The following is a 26,392-nucleotide window of genomic DNA, read 5'->3' as shown; positions in this document are numbered from 1 at the left end:
TGTTTTACAGTTTTTATAGAATAAAATAGTAGTAATAGTATACACAGAAAACAATCTAGATGTTTTACTTTATTTTTGACTTGTTTTGACATTGTTCAGTCTAATTGTTACCGTCAACTATGCATAAAAATAAGACATTTAATAAAAAAGGAATCAGAATGAGAACTACTTTTATTGGCCACATACACAAAATAAGCATAAATAAACAGGCTCAAGCTTAAAAAAAATAGACAGAAACTACTATGTTCATATATACACAAACAACAATAGCGCGATTAGTGTAAAGGAAGCTGAAATACATATTTATGTGCTCATATCCTCTCATAGCCACTTATCTCATGTACATAAAAATACCAGCACAAAATGTATATGTGGTACACAAGGTAGGTGGCTATGACAATATATATATATACATATACATATACATATACTGTATATATATACACTGTATTTATATATAATATGCACAGTTTCAACAATGAAAATAAATAATATAGAGCATATATGGAAACATGAATGGTAGCAAGGTTTTGCCAATAAAATGGGGAAAAAGTGATAAAAATTATAAAATGACTGATGGTAAACCAAAATTAGTCAGAATTTGAACTTCCTGGAATAAAATGATGTGATTTCCAAATGTTTTTTATATAAATACTATCTCTTTTCCCCCAACTATTTTACTATTAAACCAGTTTACCCCTTCTTCTTACACAGCATCAGCTTTAATTATTTACAGTTGAACATGGGAAGTTTTCATTCTAGAGAAGTAAAAAAAGGAATAATTGGTGTGATTAATATAAATATATACTGTATATATTTCCACACATTCTGCCAAGTTAAGTAAAGTCTGACTTTATAGGTTTAATGTAGTCCACTTGATCCATTGACTAATGGTGGGTGCCAATTATTTGTGACAGCTTTTTTTTTTTAACTTAATAAGTATTAAAACTAATTTCTTCCTATAAAAATAAACTAACACTGCATAATATGATTATTTCCAGAAGATGGCAGTAAAGTAACATTTATGAAAACCCGCTGCAGTTGAACTCTCCGTGAAGAAGATCAGTGGCCCCCAGGAAGCATGGCGCTGGTTGTGTACAGGCTCGACTCCCTGCGTTACGGGATCCAGAGGTAACAGCGGTGTGATCGCGGGGGCTCTAGCCGACGAAGAGTGAGTGAGAGGCGGCTTGGGAGGAGAGAGCGTCTCTCCTGTTTGTTCGAGAATCCCACCAATGGATGACAGCCTGTCTCGGAGGGAGGCAGCAGCTCGTCCGAGGAGGGTGTCCGCTGCTGCCGCTGCTCGCGCCGCCGAGCTTGGAGCTAACACTAGCCTGCAAGATGGCGAGGTGATCGAGGTACACCCAGCCCGAGAAACTCACCTCGGCCCGGGCAGGCTGAGTGCCGCCGGTGGGAAGATGGAGCGGAGGAACTCGGTGCTTCAAGTTGTCCACCAGAGACATATGCCGAAGGAGCCCCTCAAGTTCCACATACCGAGGAAAACCAAGGAAAAGAAAGGTAGCGGGGCTTCGTGCAATTAGAGTATAATATTTATAATATTAGAAAGTAGTTGTGTGTATTAATTTACCTTTAATCTTTAATTTAATTCATTTTTACGTCTCAACTCGAAGTTATCAGTCCCTTTAACGTTCGGGAGTAACGTCAACGGAAAAGATCCGTTATCGGACGGCTAAACACCCATTATCGGACGCGTTAATTTCTGAGCTGTCCTTGCTATAAAAGGCCACAGAGTTACTCAGGTTCACCGTTGTGTGTGCCGTGTGTTCAACAGTGCTGCGGTGTAACGTTATATTCACCACAAGGAGCCAAAGAAAAGCCTTGTAGAGGCTGTGATGTGTTTTGAGGAAGCGGCTAACGCGAGGCTAGCGGTTAGCCAGCTAACGTTAATTACATGCCTATTCGTTACCAACTTAACGTCTGTTGTTCAGTCAACAGCTCGTTTTCGTTGTGTTGGCAGGTGACTGTGGACATTATCGGATTCAGCTCTGTGTCTAAAGATCGGGGTTTTAACGTTAGTAATAGCTAACGCGGGGTAACCGCCTCCTCGATTTGTTTATGTTTGCGTGCGTTGCGTAGACATGTACAGTGTTGCGTAGACATGTACATTGCGCATGCCCTGTTGTGTTTATTTTTGTTTATGGTTTGTTATTATTAAAGTGAGAACTGACTAAATCAGGACGTTTGTCCCTTTTTTAAAAGTCAGTTCAAGGTAGTTTAGTGTTGGGGGGGTTAAAGGTGGCCACCGAGAACTATTACACAAAAAAAAAAACATCGTATTGTGATCATTTTGGGCGATCTGCACCAAACAAACATACCTTCTTTTATTTTAAATCTAAACAACCAGATTTGTGTCTTCGGCACTACAGTACCTCAGTGTTTTTGACCCACAGTTGGCCTTTATCAGGAACACTGCAGCTCTTGTGGTTTGCATATTGTTTCCCCCGATTTGCATGTTGCACCTGGCCATATTGCGATTTACGATAATTTTTTCAATTCGTTGTGCAGCCCTACCGAGAACCCACAATCCCTGTGCACCACATACAGTCACAGTAGACAAACAGCTCGAGGTTAAATGACGACTCTCACCCGTTTGCACAGTGTATTTCACCTTCTTCTGTCCGGACTGAGGTTTATTGTCCCAAGATGTAAAACAAAGCGGTAGAAAATAGGACTGCACCATATGGTAAAAATAACCTATTGTGATTATTTATATCGCGAGTCACGATTATGTGGGAATGCCCGTCTCTTTAGCACTGCAGTACTTCATTATTTAGGCTGTTCTGTCACACGTTTTACCTTTTTAATAAAACACAGCAGCTCTTGCGGTTTCCATATTGCACCTGGTCATTTTATGAGTCTGATAATGTTTTGATTAATTGTGCAGCCCTAGCATTAAAAAAAAACCTTTGTTCCACCAGCTAACAAGTTGTTGTTTTTATCTGCATGTTTACCCTTATTTATATTAGTGGTTATTTATCATTTTTTTTTTATTGATCTCTCTTTATAGGTCCTTTAAGAGCCTGGAGCACTTTTACTTTTATCTTTATCTGTTAACATGTTTGTGTTAGGATTGTCTACAAAAAATAACGTAAAGGGAAAAAAGATTTTAAACTCCGTCTTGACACCTGGGGAGAGGTCAGGAAAGAGACAGACAGACAGACAGACAGACAGACAGACAGACAGACAGACAGACAGACAGACCTATTAGCTCTATATGTCCATGAACTGTCTCTGCCTGAACCGGGAGCTTGTGGTACCAGGGGAGCGTTGGTGTTTACACCGCTAGCCCAGGAGCTTTGGACCACTGGGAGGAGAAGGTTTTCAGGCCTGGGGCGGGAGGGATCCTGGGGGGGGGGGATCTACTTAGTGAACACAGTGGGACCGAACACAGTCTCAGAGACAGACAGAGGCCAGTTTGACGACTGTATTCAGCCCAAACTTATCCACAATCAGTTCTATTTACCTAACCTGATGCCTTTACCCCAACACAGAGGGCAACTGTACATACAACACTATCTGACAGAGAGAGGAAAACTATTGGAAGGGAAAAAAGACTGATTTTACACATCAACATGAGTTTACCTGTCATGTCATGTCAAGTCTAGTCTGTGGAAATAAACCTGATGTTTTCTGTTGCATGTTACTTCAGAGGTAAAAGATGAACCCAGTTTTGGTTTCTGGCCACCTGGATTCTCCGTCTAATAATCAGCAAAAGGAAATGACAGTGACAATGGAATTGATCTTCTTTATTAGCTGTGTGAGACTTTTGTTTCAGCATGTAGACCATCATCACATCATCATGTTTTTGTTACTAGCTGACACCTACGTAACTCAAGCTGAGCACACAGCTGCAGGAAATCATCAGACACCTTATTTACATTCCAGTCAAATTCTCACTTTACAAACAATGAACTGTAATCAGTGTTAGTATACAGCATACGGATTAAGGGCTTGTTACACTGTCCGTTTTGTTGCTTTCTCCCTTTTTATATGAATTATAACATCTGTCAGCTTTTTTCACCGTTTATGAAATATGTCAAAGATGTGATATTTACTTGAAGGCACTTTCTTTGTGCACTTTTTATGCAGCTGTGGGTGGAGACGCATGATGTAATTTTGCATGTTGGCTGATTTGAAATATTTAAATTAAATTATTTTGGAGCTTTCATTACATTCAGCTGAATCACTGCAGTATTTCTGGGTCTGCCATATTGTAAACACTATATGCGTGTTTCTTTATGTATAAAAGTAGCTTTCACTGGCCCAGTTAATCTGGCTCTTGATGCCTAGTGTTGTTCCAGTGGTTGTGAAAGTATGAGCTCATTAAACGTGACTGGGAATTAACTTTTGTTACATTTCTGTCATGAGTGGATGTGTTTGCACATCAACAAGTACCGCTCTCACGCTCCAGCTGAGCCCTTTCCTCAGGCAGCACCGTCGGTTCTTTAGTCTCCTGAGAATTTGGCACAAAAAAAGGCTGCAGTTGTCCTGTTATAATTGGGGCGGGCTAACAACGATTTTTCTTGGCTCCCCAGATGCCCCAAGTGAGGGTGAGGCTCACCTGAATGGTGCTGATAGCTGCACAAAGGATTGGGAGTAATGGGACATTTAAGGTTTGGCACCTTTGTTCCAATGAAGGGAAATCTTAATGCTGCAGCAAACAATAATGCTTTAGACAATAGTGTCCTTTCAACTGTGTGTCAACAGTTGGTTGAAGGCCCTTTCCTGTTTCAATATGTCAGTGCTTTTCCCAGTTTTATGGGGAAGAACTTGGCAAAGGAACCTCAACCCCATCTAGCACCTTCAGTGAATGCTGACTGTGAGCCAGTCTGCCAGATCTCATCCTCCCAACATCAGCATTGGACATCACCAATGCTCATGTGGCTGAATGGGAGTATATATTCCTACTCTTAGCCATGTAATGTATGTGGTAGGCTCTGGAATCAAATGCTGAGGGTTCAAGCTTGAACAGTTGCCAGTAGTGCTTGGCCATATACCGGATCAACTGGTGTACTGGTTTGAATTTCCCTGTTTGATGTGAAATTTTCATATACAGCCATACTGAAGCGTAGCTGAAGCAACCGCTATAACTCTTCAATAGCAGCATTATTGTTTGTGCTGTAAGGAACTCTTAAGTGGTGTAGTATTGAGACTGAAGCCCTGTTAACTGCTTACTCTTCTTACTGGCTTTATAACATAATAACAACCCACAACTAACTCTCTTTAACAGAGCAAAACACAATAATACAACACTTTGTGACAGTTTCTTACTTGTGCAATAAAACCTTTGAGAAATAGTATTTTATTATTTTTATTATATATATTTTACAGTCAATGATTTTATGTCAGCTTGTAGTGTTCATTCAACTATTTAAGCAGTATAAAAGTTGTCTTTTTAAATTTAGTTTTTACTTGCACACATCACTGCAGCAAACATTCACAGACAAGCTGAGAGCTCAGTGGAAAAATATTACTTTTGATTATTAACAATCATGAGTGAAAAGGTGGTGAAGGATTATTATATGGACTCATACTGACCTTTTGTGTATCCTCCTTTCTTTCAGCTCTGTTCCAGTATGTCTCCACTGAGTCCAGGGAGTACGAAGACATGCTGACCATCTTGACCTCCAGCTACATCGACACCTTCTCCACCGGCTGCTTCACCTACTGCAAACCTCGGCTCGTCCACAGCGAGCTGCTGGAGAAAGAGGTGAGAGATGGAGGTGCTTAAGGTAGAACTGGAGGGAATGTGTATACACAAGTGTGTTGAAAGGAAAATAATAAATAAAGAAAGAAACTATCATTCAAACAACATTTAATTGTTTACTTTGGAGCCGTGTTTGATTTGAGTAGGTGAGCTTCTTATTAACTGTTTGTGTTTCAGTTTGTAGAGAAAAGGAGGGAGATGAAGTCGGACGGGAGAACAGACAAAGAGCTGGAGGAGAGCTACTGTTTCCTGTTGGCTGATACTGTTAAGGTGAGATTAATACTGAGCTGTGTCGTCTTGGTTAAAGCCAGCGTATTTTTGATATACTTAAGTGAAAAGTATGACAATAAACCAAACTGTATGTCTTGATGGGGGACGTGGCTGAGAGGACAGAATGTGACATTGCTTTGTACTTCAACCTCAGTGTTCTTAAACCTAGAGGTCAGAATGACTACATTTTCTCTGGAAAAGAAGAACTTTATTGTAATAAATAGTTAAAATAGAGACCATCCAATAGTCAATGAGTGTTTTCCTTTGAGATTGATTTTATTATCCAATTCATAATCTAATACCTAATTTTTCTGAATTATATGTGTGTGTTGTAGCTGCCTGATATCTGTGAGAAGGGGCTGTTGGTGGGTCAGAGCTGGATCACAGTGCTGGGAAACCCCACTAAAGGTAGGAGTGAGCAGATACATGCTGATACATACATAGAAAATAACTCAACATTCCTTTCCTGTTTCTACCTTTTTTTTTTTTTCTGTGCATGCTGAAATGAACAGTCACAAAGTGCTAACATGTCATTTCTAGTGGTGACTCTAAGATCAAAGACAGTGACGGTGGATGTAGGAGAAAGAAAATTATCTGTGATTGTAATTTTGTTCTTCTTTGTTGGTCTGTGTCTGTGTAGGAGTGTATCTGTCCAGGTACTCAGACCTGCTCCAGATCAACTCCATAACCCCTGGAGCCACAGGGGAGATCATAATCTTCAAAGTGATGAAGGTAAATCTGCTGGCCCGGTTGTCATCATCATCATCATCACTGCCTCTGTCAGCTCGTCTGTCAAGAGGCAGGAAATGTGATTTAACCTTTTTGTGCTTCCTCCACAGTGCAGACCCTTTTTTCTCTATTTTTACTACTTTTCTCTCAACTACAGGCCTTTTAAGGTCACAACTAGATAATTTGGGAGGATATTTTGTTAGGTTTGGATGTTATAGCTTATAACAGAAACTCACAATCATCAGGTCCCAAACAACACCAAGCTTATGTTGATGAAGTGCACAGACATAAATTACTACTGAGGGTTTGCTGAATTTAAAAAAAAAGGATATTTGCACTGGAAAAAGACTAAACTCAAAGCAAAACTGTCCCAGTGTCTCCCAGCTCGGCTCAACAGAACTCAACATTCACAACCTCTCCCACACTCAACAACAATGAAACAGTGAAGCCATGTGCTGTGACTGGGATTTCTACCTTGTGGGATAATCTGAGTGCAAAATCTTAAGATAAGTGCGAGACTTTACTCCTACAGAGGGCAACGGCTCAACCCTCTTAAACCTCTGACATCTGCCGGACGGCCAAAGGTTATATTGTATCCAGAAAACAGGTTTGAACTGTTAATCATTCTCCATGAGAAAGCAACGGAGATGGTGCCAATAACTATGAATTAAGGGAGAATTATGAAGAGTTTGAGCCAACAGAAAGGACGCTTGGTGATTGATGGGAGTGGAAATAATCCCTCAACTGACATCTGAACACCCAAAAAAATGATGAAATTATTCTACATGTGGGAACTTACTATTTATGCAGAGACCAATCAGAAGTGAAATTGCAGGATTGTTGTTGTTTTTGATAACAAGCTCATAGATCTACCTTCATCCAACCTTTCCCCTTCAGACAGAATGGCTCCAACTCAACCTTCAAGCTCAGCTACACATCCAAGATCTGTATTTTACTGTCTAGAATCTGAAGAATGAAAGCACTTGAACGACAGCTGAACAGAAAGAAGAACAAACACGATGCCAGGACCTTTCTGCCACATTGAACCTCCTGAGCTTTATTGTTAATTGTCAACAGGCCACCACCTTGTTTGATGACTCTGTACTTCAATATGTGATATAAGTGGCAATAATCAGGCTTTGACAGTGGAGTTTTATCTGTTTGTTGTTTCAGGGGAAAGTGAAGAGCATATATGAAAACATGAAGAACCTTTTAGATCCAACGCCGCGCTTCGACAGCCACATCTCCAAGAACGCCAGCAAAGTCACCTCGCTGACCTCCTACCGCGCCCTCGAACTCACACAGGTAAATAAACTCTCTCAAACACATGGAGAAAAAACTCCATCAGTAAATACACAGAAAAGGACCAAATAGCTCTGGACTACAAATCACTATTTAAATGGTTTAAGCTGTTTTAGTGATCAACGTGACTTTTTTTTTATTGCTGTAAAAATGAATATTTAAAGAAGTGAAGCACTAAACTCTGTTTTTGTTTATTTCAGCAATATTTCTACGAGTATTGCTTTGATGAGCTGCGACAGCGGCCTCGCCAGGTCTGTCCGTACGCCGTTGTCTCCTTCCAGTTTAAAGGGAAAGATTCTCAACTTCCCAGCAATCCTCTGGCCCCCATGAGGTATGGAAATCAACAAATTATAATTTCAGCCTGTGTTATTTGTGATGTAAAACAGCAGTAATGTAAATTAAACATGATTTAATGAAATAATGGGCTTAAACTTACAAAACCATCATAATGGTTGTTCCATTTAAAGGTGAAGCTCATGTTTACACTGAATGCTGCATGAGTTACAATCTTGATCTCAGCACTAAATATCTGAAGTCATGTTCTTTGTGTGCTGTGTTCGATTCCCAGGTTGAACAGCCAATCAGCAGAGGGGAGTAAAGGTGAGCACATCAGACCTTAAACAAGATAGTTGACACTTACAGATCAATTATATGACCTTTATTATAGGAAGTCTTCTTTTTCTTGTCTTGCCCTGAACCTGAATTCTGATGAGCTGTCTTCTCTCGCTCTCTCGCTCTCTCTCTCTTACTCTCACTCTCATTGCTCTCTTACTGCTTTCTCAGAGCGTGCTCAGTTCACAGTGTGGACTGGAGATTTGGTGAAAGGTGACAGAGTTCTCTTCCAAATATCCCTTCGATCCTTCTCTCCTCCCTTTCTGCCCCACAGACTGTGAGTACTGAACTTCTGGCTATTTAAGCAAATGTTGAACACTCCAAAACTGTGCCTTTTGTAACCTAAACATCTAATCAAATTTTAAAATGTGTTTCTCTCTGTGTGTCTCCTTCAGACCAGAGAAGTTGGAAATCGGTTCGTTGATGAGGCTCGACCAGGTGACCAAGCTCCTCCCCTCCGAACTGTTCTCCTACAACCTCTACAACAACAGCCAAGAAGGTGAAGTCCAATGTACATTCACACTGATGCTACATTACACTGCAGGGTGCCGCTGATGAGACTTTAAAGACTGATACTTATAACGTTAAATTTCTTGTATTCAGCATTTCTGAAAGGTTATTTACACAATCAGCCATAAATCCTGTCAGAGGTGGCTGTATGCGTTCTTTGTCATTTGTTCTGTATTATCACTGTTGTTTGTATCTTGTCTAAATATTTGTAAAGTCAAACTAGAACAGAAATTAAATGGGATTTTGTGTGTGTAGTTGTGAAGAACGGCCATTGCTGCAGTCTCCTGGAGGTGGCTGACAGAAGTCGGTCTACGACCAGCCTGTCGAGACTGCTGCACGAACTGGAGATGAAGAGAGTGGTGAGTTCAGCTTAGTTTAATTTTATAGATCAGTTTATGTTTGCTGTGTGCACTGGGTGCTGATACCTTACAGGGCAGTAACACTATAGAGAAATAGCAGGATCTTATATACAGAACAAACACAAGGTATTGAACATTCACAATGTGATGACTGTTAACATATGGCAGCTAGGGCCTTTCTTTTCCTCAATGGTAAAGACAACCATTTCTTTATTTGAAACAGACTTATATTAATTCATAGTTACCCCCCTCTATGCACTGAAGATTTTGAGTGGCAAGCTCCAAACTTTCTCCATGTTTACCTGTTGTCTTGGTTTTTTTGGTCTGATGTACATTTCACCAGAACTATTTCCATCAGTACAACTACAGAGTCATGTCATACTCACCACTCTGCTTGTTATTTTTTATTGCTGTTAAGATGTTGTCAATGAAACTCAACACTTCCTGCACAGGTGTTTCACATTAAAGGTGTTCCAGCTGCTCAGTGGGCTTAATCTCTCCCTTCACTGTTGGTAAAAAGTGTTGAGTTTCCCTGAGAGACAAAAGAAAACAGCAAAGTCGATGCGACTGCGAAGTTTTTGTGAATGACTATTGTAAACATGTTAAAAAAGAAAGTGAAAGCAGCAGTGTGGTGAGTATGAAATGACTCTTTTGTAATTAGTGCTGGAACTTTACAATCTACTGAATTTCTCCTGTTACCCACAGTTCAGTTTCAGTTTCTTTCTTTGTACCCACACACGAAAGACAAACATGATGAAAGTACTTAAGGCTCCAATAATCAGTGCTTAAAAATGGAAAAATAATAAAACTTCTAAAATAGATATCTGCCAGAATAAGTAAGGTACAATGCATTATATACAGGTAATCTAACCCCCCTCAGTGTCTCTTATCTGGCCTTTGTGCAAAGGACCAGCCATTATTTGCTTGTGCTGACCTTATTTGAATACTGGTTTTTATGTGAGAATTTAAAGTAGTCTTTTTGTGTCACATATTCGGAAAGACATTTACATGTGTAAATATCTTCCATAGATGATTGTCCCCCCCCCCCAACTGAGAGCTTTGAAAACACAAGAGTTCATTTTCTGGAGAATATGTGTGTAATTTAATGGAAGCTAAAAGTTAATGCCTATAGAGCTGTAACAGCAGGAGGACAATGAACTGTAGGAAGAGTGCTGTAAAAGATTGGAAGAAAGCCAAAATAAGGAAGGAAGGAAAAGTTAGAGTAAAAAAGAAATTAAAGAGAAGAGAATAATTGTTGAATAACAGTCTCTTCTCCCTACAGGTTTTGGTGACACAACTTACAGAGAAAGGCTTTCTCATCCTGCTGTCCAGTGTTCAGATGGCCACACCCACTGGTATGTCACTGTAACCTTGCACATTATGTAGAAGATTAAATGTTTTTCATTATAAAAATGAAGAATAAGGCACTAAAGTGAGGGTATTTACCATCTGATGCCTTTTGTATGTGCTTTTTATCACTGCGTGAGGTGAAGTATTCTACTTTATCCACAGCCACTTGCCAGTTAGCAAAATAGTAAAGGTTTTATTGATTCACAATTTCCATATTTTGGACCAGTACACTCTTAAAATGTAAAGTTTTTGTTGTTTTTGTATTTTCAGAGAGAGGAGAGAACTGGAACAGGTGTCTTCAGGCCTTGTTTGTCTTCCCAGAGTCCAGAGATGTGGCTACATCCAGTGAGTAACACATACATTTTACAGATTATGTATTATCCAGTGGGGATGTCCCGATAAAGTTTATATATTTATATAGATGTTGTTTTTCTTTTTTCTTCCCACAGCATTAAGCTCTGCCTCCTCTTCCCATGATGCCTCAGAGTCGTTGATGCCTGGTGTCACGGTGATGCCACATCTGAACCAGTTTATCCCAGCGTTGCACCACGCCCTGGTCAAGGCCCGCGCCAACCCCCCTCCTGAGCTGTCTGCCGGCGTGGAGCGTCAGGCACGGGAATACCTCATCGGCCAAAACGACGGCAAAGTGCGACCAACTTTTCTTTAAATCGTAACCCCAAAAATATCAGTTTTGTTTTATGTTTCATTAATTGGATTTTCTATCGTGCTCTTTTATTTGTTTATTGAATTATGGTGATGCTGCTCGACTGCCCAAAATTCATGGATGGTCACCAGTGGGGCGATTATTCATGTCATTCAGTCATTGATTGGAAACCGAAGGGACAATCTTAATATTAGCACTTAACACTAGAGTCTCCAGATGCCATGTAATATTCAATATGACTGTTTGCTGGTGATTCTAAACCCATGGGCACCAATCTGTCCCAGCTTCCACTCTTCTGGGAAGTCTTTTCACAAGGTGTTTAAACCTGGATGCAGGGAGTTGCTCCCATTCAGCCACAAGAACATTAGTGATGTTCATTACTGATGTTAGTAATAAGGCCCCAAAAGTTTCTTGTAGGGTTTTCCACTGCAAACATTTCTTTATGGAACTGGCAACGTCTATATGTCTATGTCTTCTGTTTGTTCCTTTGCTCATTCCTCATAACATTAAGGCACCTGTCTTTGCTCCCCAGGTTCGACAGTACCCCATGAGCAAGTACGAATCCAAATTGGATGAGCCAGGAAAGCCGTTTCCTGCTCCCAAACACCACAGACTGAACATGGACGGATATCTGCGCTCCTACCTGTATAACCCCGTCCTGTACCTGCTGTCAGTGGCCCGGGCCAGGCTGATGATGGAGGCGCTCTGTGGCCCTGAGGAGCCTCAGGATGTGAGGCTCAGGAAGAGCTGTGGAGGCCAGAGAGAGGCGACGGGGAAGGAGATGACAAGTAGCGCTAAAGATGGACAGACCAAAGCTCAAAAGGTGAAAACTGACATTCATTCATTCATTCATGACTTTCTCTTGTGGTTTTTGTTATGTTGGCTTTTCAGTCCGTAGCGAACTCAAATGTGTTTTCTTCGTCGCTCAGATGCAGCAGCTCATAGACCTGGTTTTAACCTGTAAGAGGAATGCGGAGAATGAGGTGAACAGGGAGGAAGGAGGAGGAGGAATGGTGAAGGCACCAGGGAGGAAGAGGCGACTGGAGCAGGAGAAGGCAGAGAGGGCACTCAAGTTCCTGAAGGCATCACAGGAACCTGGAAGACACAGCAAGATTCCAGGTGAGGAGAGAAGAGGCAGAGTAACACTAACGGCTTCTTTTCCCCTGCCAGCAACACCTTTAATTGAGGCGTTCATGTTCATATTTTCACTGGATTTTAAGAGACTCAAAGCAATTTACCTAAAATGTAAGCTGAGATCAGGAAGGAGCTCACCTCACCAGCATGAATGAAGGAGTTAAAGTATCTTTTGGGCCCCTTCTTGAGTGAGAGTAAAGGCTAAATTATGCTTTGCTTTCTAAGTTTTGTTATCTGCTCATGTCCTTGAAGGCACAAGCCTGTGTATAGCCTGGGAATACCTAAAGCTCTGGAGATGTATAGCTGATATGAGCATTGCGTTGGTTTGTCTTCATCACTCTGCAGATGGTTTCTATGCCACTGTGTTGCGTTTCGACTGAAACTAAAACGCTCCCTCGTCTGTCATCAATCTTTCTTGTGGTTTGTGGACAAGAGCATGTCATGCAGCGAGGAAGAGTTGTGTGTGTGTGTGTGTGTGTGGGGTGTGGGTGGGGGGTGGGGGTTGGGTGGGTGTGGGTGTGGGGGTGGGTGGGTGTGGGTGTGGGGGTGGGTGGGTGGCGTGACGTGACTCTCAGAGAAGATTAAGTCTTCTGGGTTTTGCATGAGTCACTTCCCAAGCAAAGTTGCAGACCATACTGTGCAGTGTAGTTACATCTCTGGGGAGGTGTACGTCAAGGTTCGCTTGATTTGATGCAAAAATATAAATCAGGCTTAAGGAAGCAAAGAAAAAAAAAATCTACTTGTGAATGTGTGTGATACTTATTATAAACTTTGGGTTGTACTTACTTCAACCTGCAGAGACGAATTCTCTCTTTGCACTGCTAAGAGCAAACTTTTTTGAGGTTGCTCTGTTAATAAAGTTTGTGTTTGCTTTGCATTCAGTCTTAAGAGATTCCTTTCACTTCTTATTTTGTTGTTAATCTTGCAATCGATGAGCGATGTGTTGTTTACTGAGATGTTTTCTTTTGTTTTTGGCTGCTAGTGGAGGGAAACCAAGTCCCAGCCTCACCTGGCTCCTTTGCGTCTGTGATTGGCTCAGTGGGTTTGAAGGACGTCGATCTGAGGGAAGATGGATCTGAACTAGCTGCCAAACTTATCAGCCTTCTGACAGGTGACTGGATACAGAGACTGCTATACCATCACCATATCATCTTATTCCAGTTGGTCACATCAAAACACTAGAAGAAGATTGTAGGACATCATGAAGTCATTGGTTATGATGATGTTTCAGCATTTAAAAAAAAAACCTTAATGAAAAACAGATCTTTGTAAATGAATGTTTCTCTGCCCACTGACAGGCCTCAACCAGGCTGCCAGGGGAGCAGCCAATCAGAACGTTTGTGAAGTGCAAGAGGAGGTCCAGAGGGAGTCCTGTCCATTTGACAGGTTGGCCACCAAACTGGGTCTGCCCACCAACTGTGACATTGACCTGAGGAAGCAGGAGGAGCTGGAGGTAACGTGAAGCTTTCAGTAAATGTTTGTGACTGGGAGATATTTTAGCTTTCCAACAGATCATTGTATAGATACATAATAAAATCAGCTGTTGAAGTCAATGTTGTTTCATTTGGTAGCTGCATCTATGATACTATGCAAATGTGCACGATACATCAGATTATTAATTATTATAGCATTCTACTCTTTTGGTTTGACAGCGAGGGAAATTACAAGCCCTTTCAGAACTAGTGTGTGTAAATCAATGGTGTTTATCGGGGTTGCTTAACCCGATACCTACATGATGCCCGTATTTACCACATCAGTCGTGAAGTGATACCATCATTGGTTGACTGACTACACTGTGAAGGATGGAGCGCACACTCCTTGTTTAGTCAGATAAATTGATGATTAAATTGAACAATAACTCTAAACATACATTAAGCACTTAAGATGGACTTGGAAAAAAAAAAAAAGATAATTTCCTTAAGCATTTCCTGTGCTAGTTAGTTTAGCTAACACTACCAAAGGAATAACTTTATTAATATTACTTATCACAGAGGGAGTATTTTTATTACTGAAAAGAAAAGGTAATGATATACGTAGCTACAGTAAGAAATAAATAATTGCATTATTGTGTTTGTGTACAAGGTTCCTCATATAAATACTTACGTAATTGAGCAGGTAACAGGTAACAAAGTGTGTGTGTGTGTGTGTGTGTGTGTGTGTGTGTGTGTGTGTGTGTGTGTGTGTGTGTGTGTGTGTGTGTGTGTGTGTGTGTGTGTGTGTGTGTGTGTGTGTGTGTGTGTGTGTGTGTGTGTGTGTGTGTGTGTGTGTGTGTGTGTGTGTGTGTCTGTCTGTGTCTGTCTGTGTCTGTCTGTGTCTGTCTGTCTGTCTGTCTGTCTGTCTGTCTGTCTGTCTGTCTGTCTGTCTGTGTCCGTGTCCGTAGGAGCAGACGGCGGGCAGCATCAGTAGTTTGGAGGGATTCAGTCCCAGTTCCCACAGCGGGGAGATGAATCACCACGGAGTAGCAGGTAGAGGAGGAGGAGGAGGGCTGGGGAGGAGAGCAGGAGGATATGAAGAGGAGGAGGAAGGGGGGGAGATCCCGTGGGTCCTCATTCCCATTACAGGTTTGTCATAATATTCCCCAATATGACGTTTTTACCCTACCATGCAGCCGTAGTTGACTAGCTTCCTTTTTTGTGATCAGTGTTTTATTGCTTTTCTCTGTCCTTTTAAACACACACACAGTCTAGAGGCAGCAAATTGATATCACAATGTGGTATATTCTAGTATAGTATAGTATATTAAAGTATAGTAACACGTATATTTTATATCACCCATCACACAGTGTGGCTCCATTCTTCTAATCTCATTCCCATTGTAGCGAAAACTATTTCTAGATCAGTTCAGTACTCTGCCCAGCACTCAGGATTAAGGCAACAAACATCAGATCACAGTGTAACTGTGAACTCTGAACTGTGTCTACAGGTCTGTGTTCAGAGCGGTACACCCAGAGAGACAGAAACATCCCTCAGGACCCCCGCTTCCAGCACCTCACCACGGCAACGAGCATTACCACAACAACCAAACCTTCAAGGATGAGCCCCACCCCGTCCCCTGAGCCCAGCCCTCCTCCGTCCCCCTTCGAGTGCCCGTCCCCCGTCCCCAGCCCTCCTCTGTCCCCCTCCCAATGCCCATCACCTGACCCCAGCCCTCCCCCTTCGCCCAGCCAATGCCCTTCTCCAGAGCCCAGTCCTCCCCATTCCCCCTCTCAATGCCCGTCCCCGGAGCCCAGCCCTCCCCCTTCGCCCTTCCAGTGCCCATCTCCACAGCCTAGTCCTCCCCCATCTCCTTCCCACTGCACATCCCATGAGCTCAGCCATCCCCCCTCCCCCTTCCGGTGCCGGTCGCCAGCGCCAAATGAGCTCAGCCTGTTTAACAAGGACCACAGTGGTGCTTACGAGGGACGTTTAGCACCCACAGCCTCCAGGGAGTTTGCAGGTAACCTCACTGAGCTGTTATTACCACAGTTCTCACTGCCATGTCATGGACATTTCACTGAATTTAAATTATAATTGGTCCAATTGTTTCTGTATCTGCTAAAGCCTGGCTGTGAGAAGTCAGAAGGACTACTTAATATTCAAATTTCACTATAGATAAAATCACAGCATTCAGGACTTATGTCGTTACTCAGTATGTATGTATTGTGTTGGTAGTCTAACATAGTCTGCCTCCTGCAGGAGTGTCCAAGGACAAAGAAGAGAAACATCAGGGGAAAGTAAAGAAGAATGAAGAGCCATCCATCTCCATCCAGCCTTATATCACTCCAGCTCCAGAGAGGAGGACAAACCTCTCGCCCCCAGCACCCACTGAGCGAGAGAAGGAAGGTGGGAAGTTGCAGGCAGAACCTTTAGCGAAGGAAAAAGAAACTCAGTCAGTTGACAGCCTGCAAAAGCGAGGAGCCAACGAGGGTGAGCTAGAGGTCGATAAGGTGGTGAAAATAATTCAGGTGGCAGGTAGTGAGAAGGAGCAAAAGGGAGAAGCGAAGGAACTGGTAGTTGGCTCTATGTTTTCTCCATCCGTCTCCTCACCTCCTTCTCGTCCCATCCGATGTATTGACAGCATCGTGGACAAACATCTGGGCAAACTTCTCCTCTGAGATGCAGCTCGTCCTGCAGGAGGAGAGCATTCATTACAACTTCCCACAGTCCCCACACTCCACTTCAAACACAGACGCTACAGCACTTCAGCACACACCCCCACACACCCCCATATCACAGTTTTCACATTATGTCTCTTTCTACAACCCCTGCCCCCCTGTCCAGGACTACGTTAGCTCCCTACAGGACAGCATTAACAGCATGCTAAAAGAGTGTGGTGACAGCTGTCCGAGACACAAGCCCGCCACCAGTCGGACTCACACCGACGCCGCGTTGGCTTGCAAAGTCAGCGCTTTTGTGTCCAGCATCAGAGCAGCTAAAGCCAAAACAGGCGGAGAGGATGACGATGATGAACTGACAGCTGCTGACGGCGGTGCTTCAGTCAGTCAAACTCCTGCACTCTCCAGAGGAGGTGAAGCGTGGCAGCCACATACAATCCCCCAACCCGATACTACAAACAGCAGGAATACCGCAGCTTTTCACGTCACTTTACCTGTTACTACCTCTGTGTCTGGTTCTGTCTACAAGCCTACCAACACTGCCGTCCTCCATCCTGCTCCTAACATGTCCCCACAGTCCCACTGGACGCCACAGCAAAGTCGCACTTTAGAGACTAACAGAACAGTCGCTCATAACACGAGACAAACGCAAGAAAGCAGCGCCACCAGGACTGTGCAGTGTACCGCTGGTGTAGAGAGTGGGAGAAGTCTTGGAGGTACAAGTTGTGAGGGGGCTTTGCCAGGGTTCAGCGGTGTATCGAAGCCCTCGACAGAGTCATCACACCCCTCTGAGCCGGTCCCCGGGCCCAGCCCAGGCCCTGCTCCCCCGGCCACAGCCCTGAGCTCCCTGATCAGCCAGCTGCAGCCAGAGGTGTTCAACAGCCTGGTGGAGATCATCAAAGACGTCAAGAGAAACTCCCTGCAGTTCTACCTCCACAGCACCGAGCCAGAGGACCGGGTGTATGAAGACATCAAGGTAACTTATCAGGCAGAATAGTTCAGAGTAAATGAGTAATAGACCTTTTTCACAGCAGCCAATTTTGACATGAAACACAGGTGTTGTATTATATTAATTAAGGTTCTGTTCCATTCAGGTCAAACAGAGTTAGGATGCTGCTATTCTGTATAATTAGCCCACTAGAAAGGTACACTAAATAGACCGGGACCTTAATTAATATCATTTGTAACACCTGTGTTTACCAACTATTTCATGTGAAAATGGCTGCTGTGAAAAAGGTCTATTTATTAAAAATAGATAACTTGGATGCTTGAAAACAAACCTGTCTTTCATCTACAGTTAATCAGCCCTTCACAAGTGAATGTATTAATTTAGAGGAAATGGTTAGAAAGGTAATTTCATCCCAATAAACAAACATTAATGAATAAATAAACACAGACACCAGTGATCTGGTCCCACAGAGGGGAAGTAATGGCAGAGATTTATAAAGAAATAAGGTATTACTGATGTGGACTGATTGTATTTTTGTGTAAATTCAGTGTATGTGCGCGTATTTTCTTCTGTTGTAGGAACACCTGTTGAAGCAGGGTAACGTGGAGCAGAATCCCATTGCCTTTTTAAACCAAGAAAACTCAACAACAGACAACAGACTGATGGTCATCATTAAGAACAAAGACATCGCTGAGCACGTCCACAAGGTAACAACAGATTCTGTTTCTGTTGTGCTCCCTGCTGGTGACAGCTAACAATGTGGATGATCCAGATCTCATATGAACAAAGTCCCAGGAATGAATATCACACGATGAGTCTTTGATCTTTTTGTATTGTTAACTTTGTGTTCTCTGTTGGTTTACGCTCTTTCGATCTATGTTTCAGTTTTGTTCCTCACTTGCAGTTCCCCAGGGGGTTCAGTAAATGTTCTGTTGCTTGGTGTTTGTCAGCCTTGATTTGACAGGTGGGCTGCAGTTTGTTTTCCTCTAGGACCGTGGGAGAGAGGTGATCCAACTTCTTTTGTTTTTTTGAGAATCTCTGTCTTTGTGTTAGCTTGCCAGATGTTTAGTCTCTGGCAGTCACTCAAAGGTAGCTGCCACTTAACCAATAAACAAAGCGGTGAGGTTAGTTTGGTTTCTCACCGCAGCGACGAGGCGCTGCCAGATGGGTATACTGACTAATTGACTTGAGGCCCTATGGGATCACCATAAACCCTCTTGTCTGTAAAGATGCAGGAGCCTCTAGGCACTCTGATCTGGTCTTTGTCTGCAGCGATAGTGGCAGAAAATGAGAGAAAGTGAAATCAGTTGTCGCCCCCTAGCTGATACAGCTGTTGTATGCAAGTTTCAGTTCCTCTGTGCTGTGAGCAATGCAAAATCCCCTCAGAGCACATATGTTGACATTTGTGACGTGTTTCTTGGTAACTGTAGCATTAAGCAGTTCATGAAATCTTTTTAGTGAGCTTATTGTTCTTGTGTTGGTGAGAGTTTTACCTGTATTTTTGTATTTATTACGTAACCACGATGAAATACTGACTAAAAACATTTATTTTATTCTTTCTTTCTTTAATTTCTTTCTCTTGCTGATTTTGGTAGTGAGGCTTTTATTTGTGTTTTGGGAGGATAAATAGAGTTCACACCTGTAACAAAACATGCATAATTTGTGAATAGATGTGAACATCTGTTCTCCTGCATGTGTTCAGAAGATACACGTTAAATCAAGTCATGGCCACTAACAGTTGGGACACAAGGATACATGAGTTTGTTCATATTTTTTTTTTTTTTTTTTTTTTTTTTTTTTTTTTTTTTAAAATAATTTTTTAAAAAAATTTTATAAAATAAAAAATTTTTAAAAAAAATTAATATAAATAAAAAAAAACAACACTAAAAAAAAAGGTTAAGGGAAAAGGGGAGAAGAAAAAAGAAAAAAAAAAATAAAAAAAAAAAAAAAGAAACTGGGGGTGGGGGGTTTTTGGGTGGGTGGGGGGGGGGGGGGGGGGGGGGGGGGGGGGGGGGGGGGGGGGGGGGGGGGGGGGGGGGGGGGGGGGGGGGGGGGGGGGGGGAAAAAAAAAAAAAAAAAAGGAGGACAAAAAAAAAAGGGTTGTGGGGGGGGGGGAGGAGGAAGAAGGGGGGGGGGCTCCCCCAGGATCCATGAGAACCCGCGAGTTCATATGAGATCTCAGTCTGTTCAGTGCAGAGTCATATCCACTTTGTGTACTGGTTCTGGAAGGAATTCACTATTAGTTTAGTTACCGCCTATTGTAACTATGGTTCAGTCGTCGTCTTGTTTTTCATGCGGACAGATGCACAGTAGTCTAATTTACTGGACGTTTAATAGCCAAACTGAAAGGGGACAAACAGGAAGTGTGTTCATGTGTTTTGTGTTTGAACACCTCAGATTCCAGGTCTGGTGTCTCTGAAGCGACACCCCACTGTGGTGTTTGTGGGAATCGATACGCTGGATGACATCAGGAACAACAGCTACAACGAGATCTTTGTTTCTGGAGGCTGCATCGTTTCTGACGAGTTAGTCCTCAACCCGGACTACATCACTCACGGTAGGTCAGGGTTAGCATCCAACAGCAGAACCAAACAATCTGTTTCTAGTTTAGTTACTTACTTTCTTGTTCTTACACTTCTTAGTCCCACTTAACACATAAAACTGAGAACTGTATTTTCAGGAAATACACAAATAATGTATTATTGTGGTAGAAATGTTTTGTTTCTTTTTCTTCAGGCTTTTTGTAAATTATGAGACAAATGTGTTACTTATCGTGGACTTGTTGTTTGTATTTGAACTGATGTGTTATTAATGAGATGTTGTTCTGCAGATCGACTGGCTGCACTGTTGATGCTCCTGGAACAGCACAGTTCTCCAGAGAGCGTCTGGAGGTGGAAGATTCACTGCAAAACCCACAAGAAATTAAAAGAACAAGCCAGGTACTGATCTGATTCTGTGTCTACACTAATAATGGACTATGTTTAATGACTTCTAACCGAATCTGCAGCTGCACTCTTGTACTGCATTGAATTGGACCTTGTTAAAGTCCCCCACAGGCTCTCCCTGTAATGATAGAGACAGTTTACGTTCTCTCTACTACATCCTGCAGTTGGATTGCCGATCATTTGGGCTCTGAACTATTTTAAAGTACAGACAGGGAAGTAGGTCTTTTTAACGTGTGTGTATGTTCCTGTTATTGTCAGGTTCAGGAGAGATGCAGCCAACCTCCTGGACCTACTGTCAGCCTATCAGAAGCGGCAGATCGTTGAGTTCCTCCCGTATCATCACTGCGATATGATGAACCATCAGTCACCTGACCTGAACTGTCTCATGGAGCTCCAGGCCCGATACACACAGTATCGACACACTGTCCTCTTGACTGGTACGTACGTGTCCGCAATGTCAATCAATACCAGTGATTCAGCAGTGATTACCTGATTGGGTGGTGTAAAGTGTCGTACTGATGTAACTTCTCTTTATTTTTCTATCAGAGAATCCTTTTGAGAAGTTTCCCGCGTACTCCAGCGGCGGCATCATCGTGGCCAGTGTTGACAAAATTCTACAGGACTTCGCCAGAGTGGTCGGTTACCATGACATCAAGGACAAGCAGCCAATCGTAGATGACATGCTGTCTCCTAAAGGTCAGTTGTGGCAGTTTGACATATTTCATTTAGATTATAGAATAAAAAAAAAAAAATACATTGCTTGATTTTATCAGCGTGATGTTAAAGCACAACCGTCCCAACACGCTGAGTTTAAATGAACATCAGTGTCAACGTATAATTCTTGAAGACTCCAGAGTTAAAGAACTGTACATTGTGAGTCTGGCAGAGATAATTCTTTGTGTTATGGTGTTTGTCTCTGGTGACTTACTTCCGCACAATGTTTTATAAAGTCGCCAAATGACAGCGGCACCAGCTGATGTGTTTACTGCTGTTCACTCCTGCTTTACCTGGTCTGTGCTTGTGAAGAATCCACCGTATCTTCACAGAAAAGCTCCAGTCTAGATCCTCCTGCTGCGTTCTCTGATGTCTCCCCACTTCCCGTCGTCTCCTTGTGTTTTACTCCTTGCTCTCCTCTGTCCTCAGGTCTCGGCAGGCAGCTGAGTCGCAGTGACTCTGTGTCGGGCTCTGAACGCTCGCCCTCCATCTTCCCAGAACACATCCACTCCCTCTCACCCCATGATCAACCCCAACATCTCCTCCAGCAGTCCGGCTCCGGCCTCCCCCTCCTCTCACATCTCTCTGACCAGCTCGTCCCCGACACCTCCTGTAAGGAAGGGGTGTCGCATCATTCAGGCACAGACTTTGAGGTTCTTCGACTGGCCATCTCACAGTTACGGGCTGAACGCCAGGCGCAGCTGCAGCAGCAGCAGCAGTTAGACTCCCAGGCAGAGTTGAGCATCAACCCCCTAAAAAGCTTCCTTCCCAATCCTGTTCATACAGGAAGCCGACACACCAGTCCTGTTTTAAGTCAAGGAGGCGCTTCTGAGTCGGTCACTCCTGGTAAGAAAGCCGTGGCAGCCACTCTGAAGTTGATCCACTCAGACCTGCAGCTGCAGCTGGCCGAGGAGGAGATGAAGGCGGGCAGAGCAGAGCGACCGAGGAGTGGAGGAAGTCAAGGAGGAGTAGGAGGAGGAGTAGAGTCCAGAAATCAGAGAGATCCCAGAAACGGCGACAAGTCAAAACCTTCGTCCAATCAGAACACAGCTGCAGTGACAGGAACAAGTAACCTGACGGACTCGAACAGTGACGGGAGAGAAAAAGGAGATCCACAAGCAGAACCTGCGTTTCCCAAAGCAGCTAAACATAGTGCAGCATCTGCCAGTACCACAGCTTGTCCTGTAGAGGGCGACAGATCAAGGTTAGTAAACAGTACCGTTAAATAACGTCTCAGTCCCTCAACTGGTTTGTCTTAAACCGTAAACGTACAATATGTAATTTCATATCCACACAATAACAAAAGATGAATTTTAATGCTGTCATGATGGCGTGGGATCTTCATCATCATTGCAGTCTACATTAAAGATGATATAAATCAGTGTTCCCTTAAAAATCAGTGTTTTAACGTGAAAATGATCTCATTAAAACCTGAAGCTGCCGTTCATCAACTCCTGCAGTTAGCCTGTATGTTGCCTCTGAACCTCTTCCTGTTTTCCTCCTGTAGAGACACGCAGTCGGGCCAGGAACAGCCAATAAGAGGAGAGGGAGCACCACCTGGCAACAACAGCACTGTGGGACCTGCCAGTACCGCCAAGGTAACAGACCAGGAGGACGACTCCAATCCTGCTGTTCCCCGTTTACAACAGATCCAACAGCACGAACACCTGCAGCAACTGAATGAGCAACAGCAGCTCCAGCAGAGTCTGTCACACCGACAGCAACCACCTCACAGCCAGCCGCGGGTCCAAAGCCTCCTGCAGCACCCCCACATGCAGCCCCCGCACCTGCATCAGCTCCCCAACCAGCCTTTCTCCCGCGGCCCCTTCCTGGGGCCCCTGACTGCAATGGGAGGAGGCCTCCTGGGGCCCACGCCTGTCTGGCCAGGGGGCATGGGCCCCGCTGGCCTGGTCTGGGGCTTCCAACAGGGTGGCAGGGACTACACTGGTTCTAGACTGCTGGGGGGGTACCACAACCCTGCAGGTCAGGGCAGCAACAGGTACCGAGGGGGGCAGAGAGGAGGGGGCTTTAACGGGATGTAGAGCCATCCAGTTTAAACTACACCAGCTAATTAACCCAGGTAACACTCTTCGCTGACATCTACACACCGGCAGCAGGTTGAAGAGGGGGAAGAAAACCAAAAACTAACACCCAGACTGTGCAGAACCTCATTGTAGTCAAAGGAAGAGGCTCAAACTCTGCATGCAGGCTCCCATAGGTCTTTATTTATGTGTGATGTTCAACCCTGATCCAGGACTGTCGCATAGCACAGTTCTGGATCTCCGAGAATCTGATCAGTCGGGTTTGTGAGATGGGTTACAGGAGGAATGTTGAACTCTTTTACTATCATATACAATGACACATTTTCACAACAACAAAGATTTCTTGGTGAGGCTGTTTGTTGACCTCTTACAGTTTGTTAGTTTATCACTCAGTGAGGCAGCAAATTCATCCGGAGTGAACTCGAACCGGGAAAACAGAGATTAGGCTGTGTGGGTTGCGTTCAGAATGAATGTTTTTCTTTCTTTCTTTCTTTGAAAAGGTGAAAGTCCTAATTTGCACTGACTTTGATAGAAGGGACATTTCTTAGTTGTAGTAAATTGTGTTTGTTCCTCTGCTTCACACCTTTTAAAGCCACTTACAAGATTATCTCCCATCCAGTGAATATATATATATATATATATATATATATATATATTGTTCAGTGCTCTTCCTGTAGCCAATGTTATGAACCTGTGAGTGACTGAAATGTGACATGCTCTTCATCAGACAGCCCTCCCTAATAAAACTGTAGATAACACCTCTGTATGCCCTCCTAAATGAAAACCCTCTTCGGTTTGATGGCAGTAAAAATAAACCCTCACACAGCAAAGAATCAGCTGCTGTAGAGTTTGGCCGGTTAGTGGAAACCTACTGTTTGTTACCGACTGTAACCACTACCTGTTCACCTGTTTGTACTTAAGAAGTCAGATACAGAAGGCCAAAAAAAAAGAGGAAATGCCTCTACTGTTTGTCTGCCATGTTTTCAGATCTTTAATTAAATCTCACTGAACGAGATCAGACATACATATACATAAATACATGCTCAGCTCTGCCTCATAGAGACCATGTTCTGTCTGGATCAACGGTCTCCGGTTTAATTGGTTCAAGTGAGTATGATTAATCTGTTCTGTGTCTGTACGTCCGCTCTGATTCAGAGCATTGACTAAAATGTTCCTCTGGTTGGATTTTCTTTCTTGAATGCACCCCGCCCCGACTGTTTGGACACTTTTTTTTGACTGGCTGTGTTTTTTTTTTTTCCACACTCTGGAACGATAGATAGTTGTGTTTTTGGGTGCAGGAGGGGGGGAACTCTGAAAGTTTATTCCAGCAAATTCATCTCTTGAAAAGGTACCTTTGACAATGTTTTCTACAGTGAAGAAACATGAGCTGCTTATTTGTTGTCTTTGCCTCGTGGGAGACTCTGAGACGCAACCTGGTTCTTGAAGTGGAAACGGAGACAATGGAAGAACTTTAATTAATTAAAAAAAACCTCTAAAGGAAGAAGATGGACGGACTGCCTTACACGTCTTCCAGTGGACACTTTATGTCTTGTAAAAAGAAAATGTTTTTTTGTACTGATGGTTTGATTTGTTCACCTTGGAGCTGTTTGTGTTTAGTTTGCTGTTGTATGTACAGTAGGAAGTGACTCTGTAACTGACTGGTTTTAACTTAAAAAGTCATTTTTTTATGTTTTTTTACATCAGAGGTTTTTTTGTATTAAAACTTGCTTGCGTAAACCAGCGAGTTTCCCCCGAGATTTTCTTTTAACCTCAGATCGAGTTACTGCGTGACGGTAACGTGAAATCATCATCATCAATCTGAATTTATTGTAAATCTATGAACGTTGTTTTAGAGTCGCCATTAAACCGTACCTTTATTTCATCATTACTATAATCTAAAAACAATTCTCAATATAAAATATCAGATTCCCCAAGTCCCACCATTATGAACAGACATTAAAATACAGTGTAGGCCGACCCTGTTCAGCTACTGACAGTTCACACAGGCAGCAGGTTTATTCCTAATACTATTTATTATTGACTGATTACTTTGGTGGAAAAGGGGAACTCCTGGTCCACACTTCTCCTCACAGTAGCTCCCGTTTGTAGCTTCAGTTGCGGTGCTTTTGAACATTTTACCTCCTTTTACTGTCTTGCCTTCACATTTTAACTCAAAACTGTGAGCGTGACTACGTAGCAGGCTGATACTGAAACTAAATATTACAGGAAATTCACAGTGTATTTCATTCAAATGATTGTAGTATTTTTATAGTTCAAGTTTAGAGGAATGTTTAGAGGCAGCTCACATAACACTGGTGGTAAACAATTTGACTGATCTAAAATACACATTTTTACCCTGTTAATGCAAGATATAGATTTTGTGGGAACAAGATAATAACATACGATATACACTTGGTCTCACACACAGGTAAAAAGTATGTAGCTGCCCTGGAAATGAATTTGAAACATACTGACTGAGGTCCTGAAGAGTCATTTTTCATATTTGATCCTTTTTGTGTCGTTGTTGTTCTCTGAGGCAGAAAAAGAAGGTATTTGCTCCACAGGAAGTTGCCTGAAGACCTTCAAAGTACCTGAAACTGGTAGTAGAGTTAATACATAGTACAATGTATGTGTCTGCTAACACCTGAAGCCAGACACAAAGATTCTCTACATGAGGCCTTCAAAAAACCAGGTCAGTCAATACAGTAATATACAGAGAAACAGGGCTGCAATAAATGATTATTTTTAATACTCATTAAACTTATGAGTTTTTTAATTAATGATCAGTTGTTTCATTAATAAAATATTAGAAAAATGTCACAATTTCTCAAAACCCAAGTTGTTGTTTATTTTACTTTTGTCCAACAGTCTAAAACCAAAAGACTGTTTATAGTGAGTGTTTTTTGTTGTTGCAAACCTTTGCTTAAACAAATCGATAGATTATGCTAGTCTATTTAATTTAAAGTAAAATGTAATCTTTTTAAAAAGATCTCT

At 42.6% G+C, this 26,392-nt stretch overlaps 1 protein-coding gene across 1 annotated transcript; it reads left to right on the top strand.

Moving 5' to 3' along the window:
• Positions 1-1,071: 1,071 nt before the first annotated feature.
• tasora (transcription activation suppressor a) lies at positions 1,072-25,138 on the top strand. The gene is given in 29 exon segments (XM_051413927.1): positions 1,072-1,515; positions 5,583-5,728; positions 5,903-5,995; positions 6,331-6,403; positions 6,636-6,727; positions 7,898-8,029; positions 8,227-8,357; positions 8,595-8,626; positions 8,810-8,915; positions 9,034-9,137; positions 9,404-9,507; positions 10,790-10,862; positions 11,128-11,202; positions 11,307-11,503; positions 12,054-12,344; positions 12,451-12,640; positions 13,638-13,766; positions 13,954-14,108; positions 15,036-15,216; positions 15,578-16,090; positions 16,330-16,730; positions 16,732-17,724; positions 18,276-18,404; positions 20,095-20,254; positions 20,528-20,636; positions 20,901-21,079; positions 21,189-21,338; positions 21,786-22,560; positions 22,864-25,138. Coding segments are annotated over 29 exon segments (6,531 nt in total). The 5' UTR covers positions 1,072-1,232; the 3' UTR covers positions 23,399-25,138.
• Positions 25,139-26,392: the final 1,254 nt, after the last annotated feature.

This window comes from Dicentrarchus labrax, unplaced genomic scaffold, assembly GCF_905237075.1.
Source record: "Dicentrarchus labrax unplaced genomic scaffold, dlabrax2021, whole genome shotgun sequence".
Lineage (NCBI taxonomy): Eukaryota > Metazoa > Chordata > Actinopteri > Moronidae > Dicentrarchus > Dicentrarchus labrax.
Note: the sequence above shows the minus strand (reverse complement) of the source record. Positions and strands in the feature narration are given on the sequence as shown.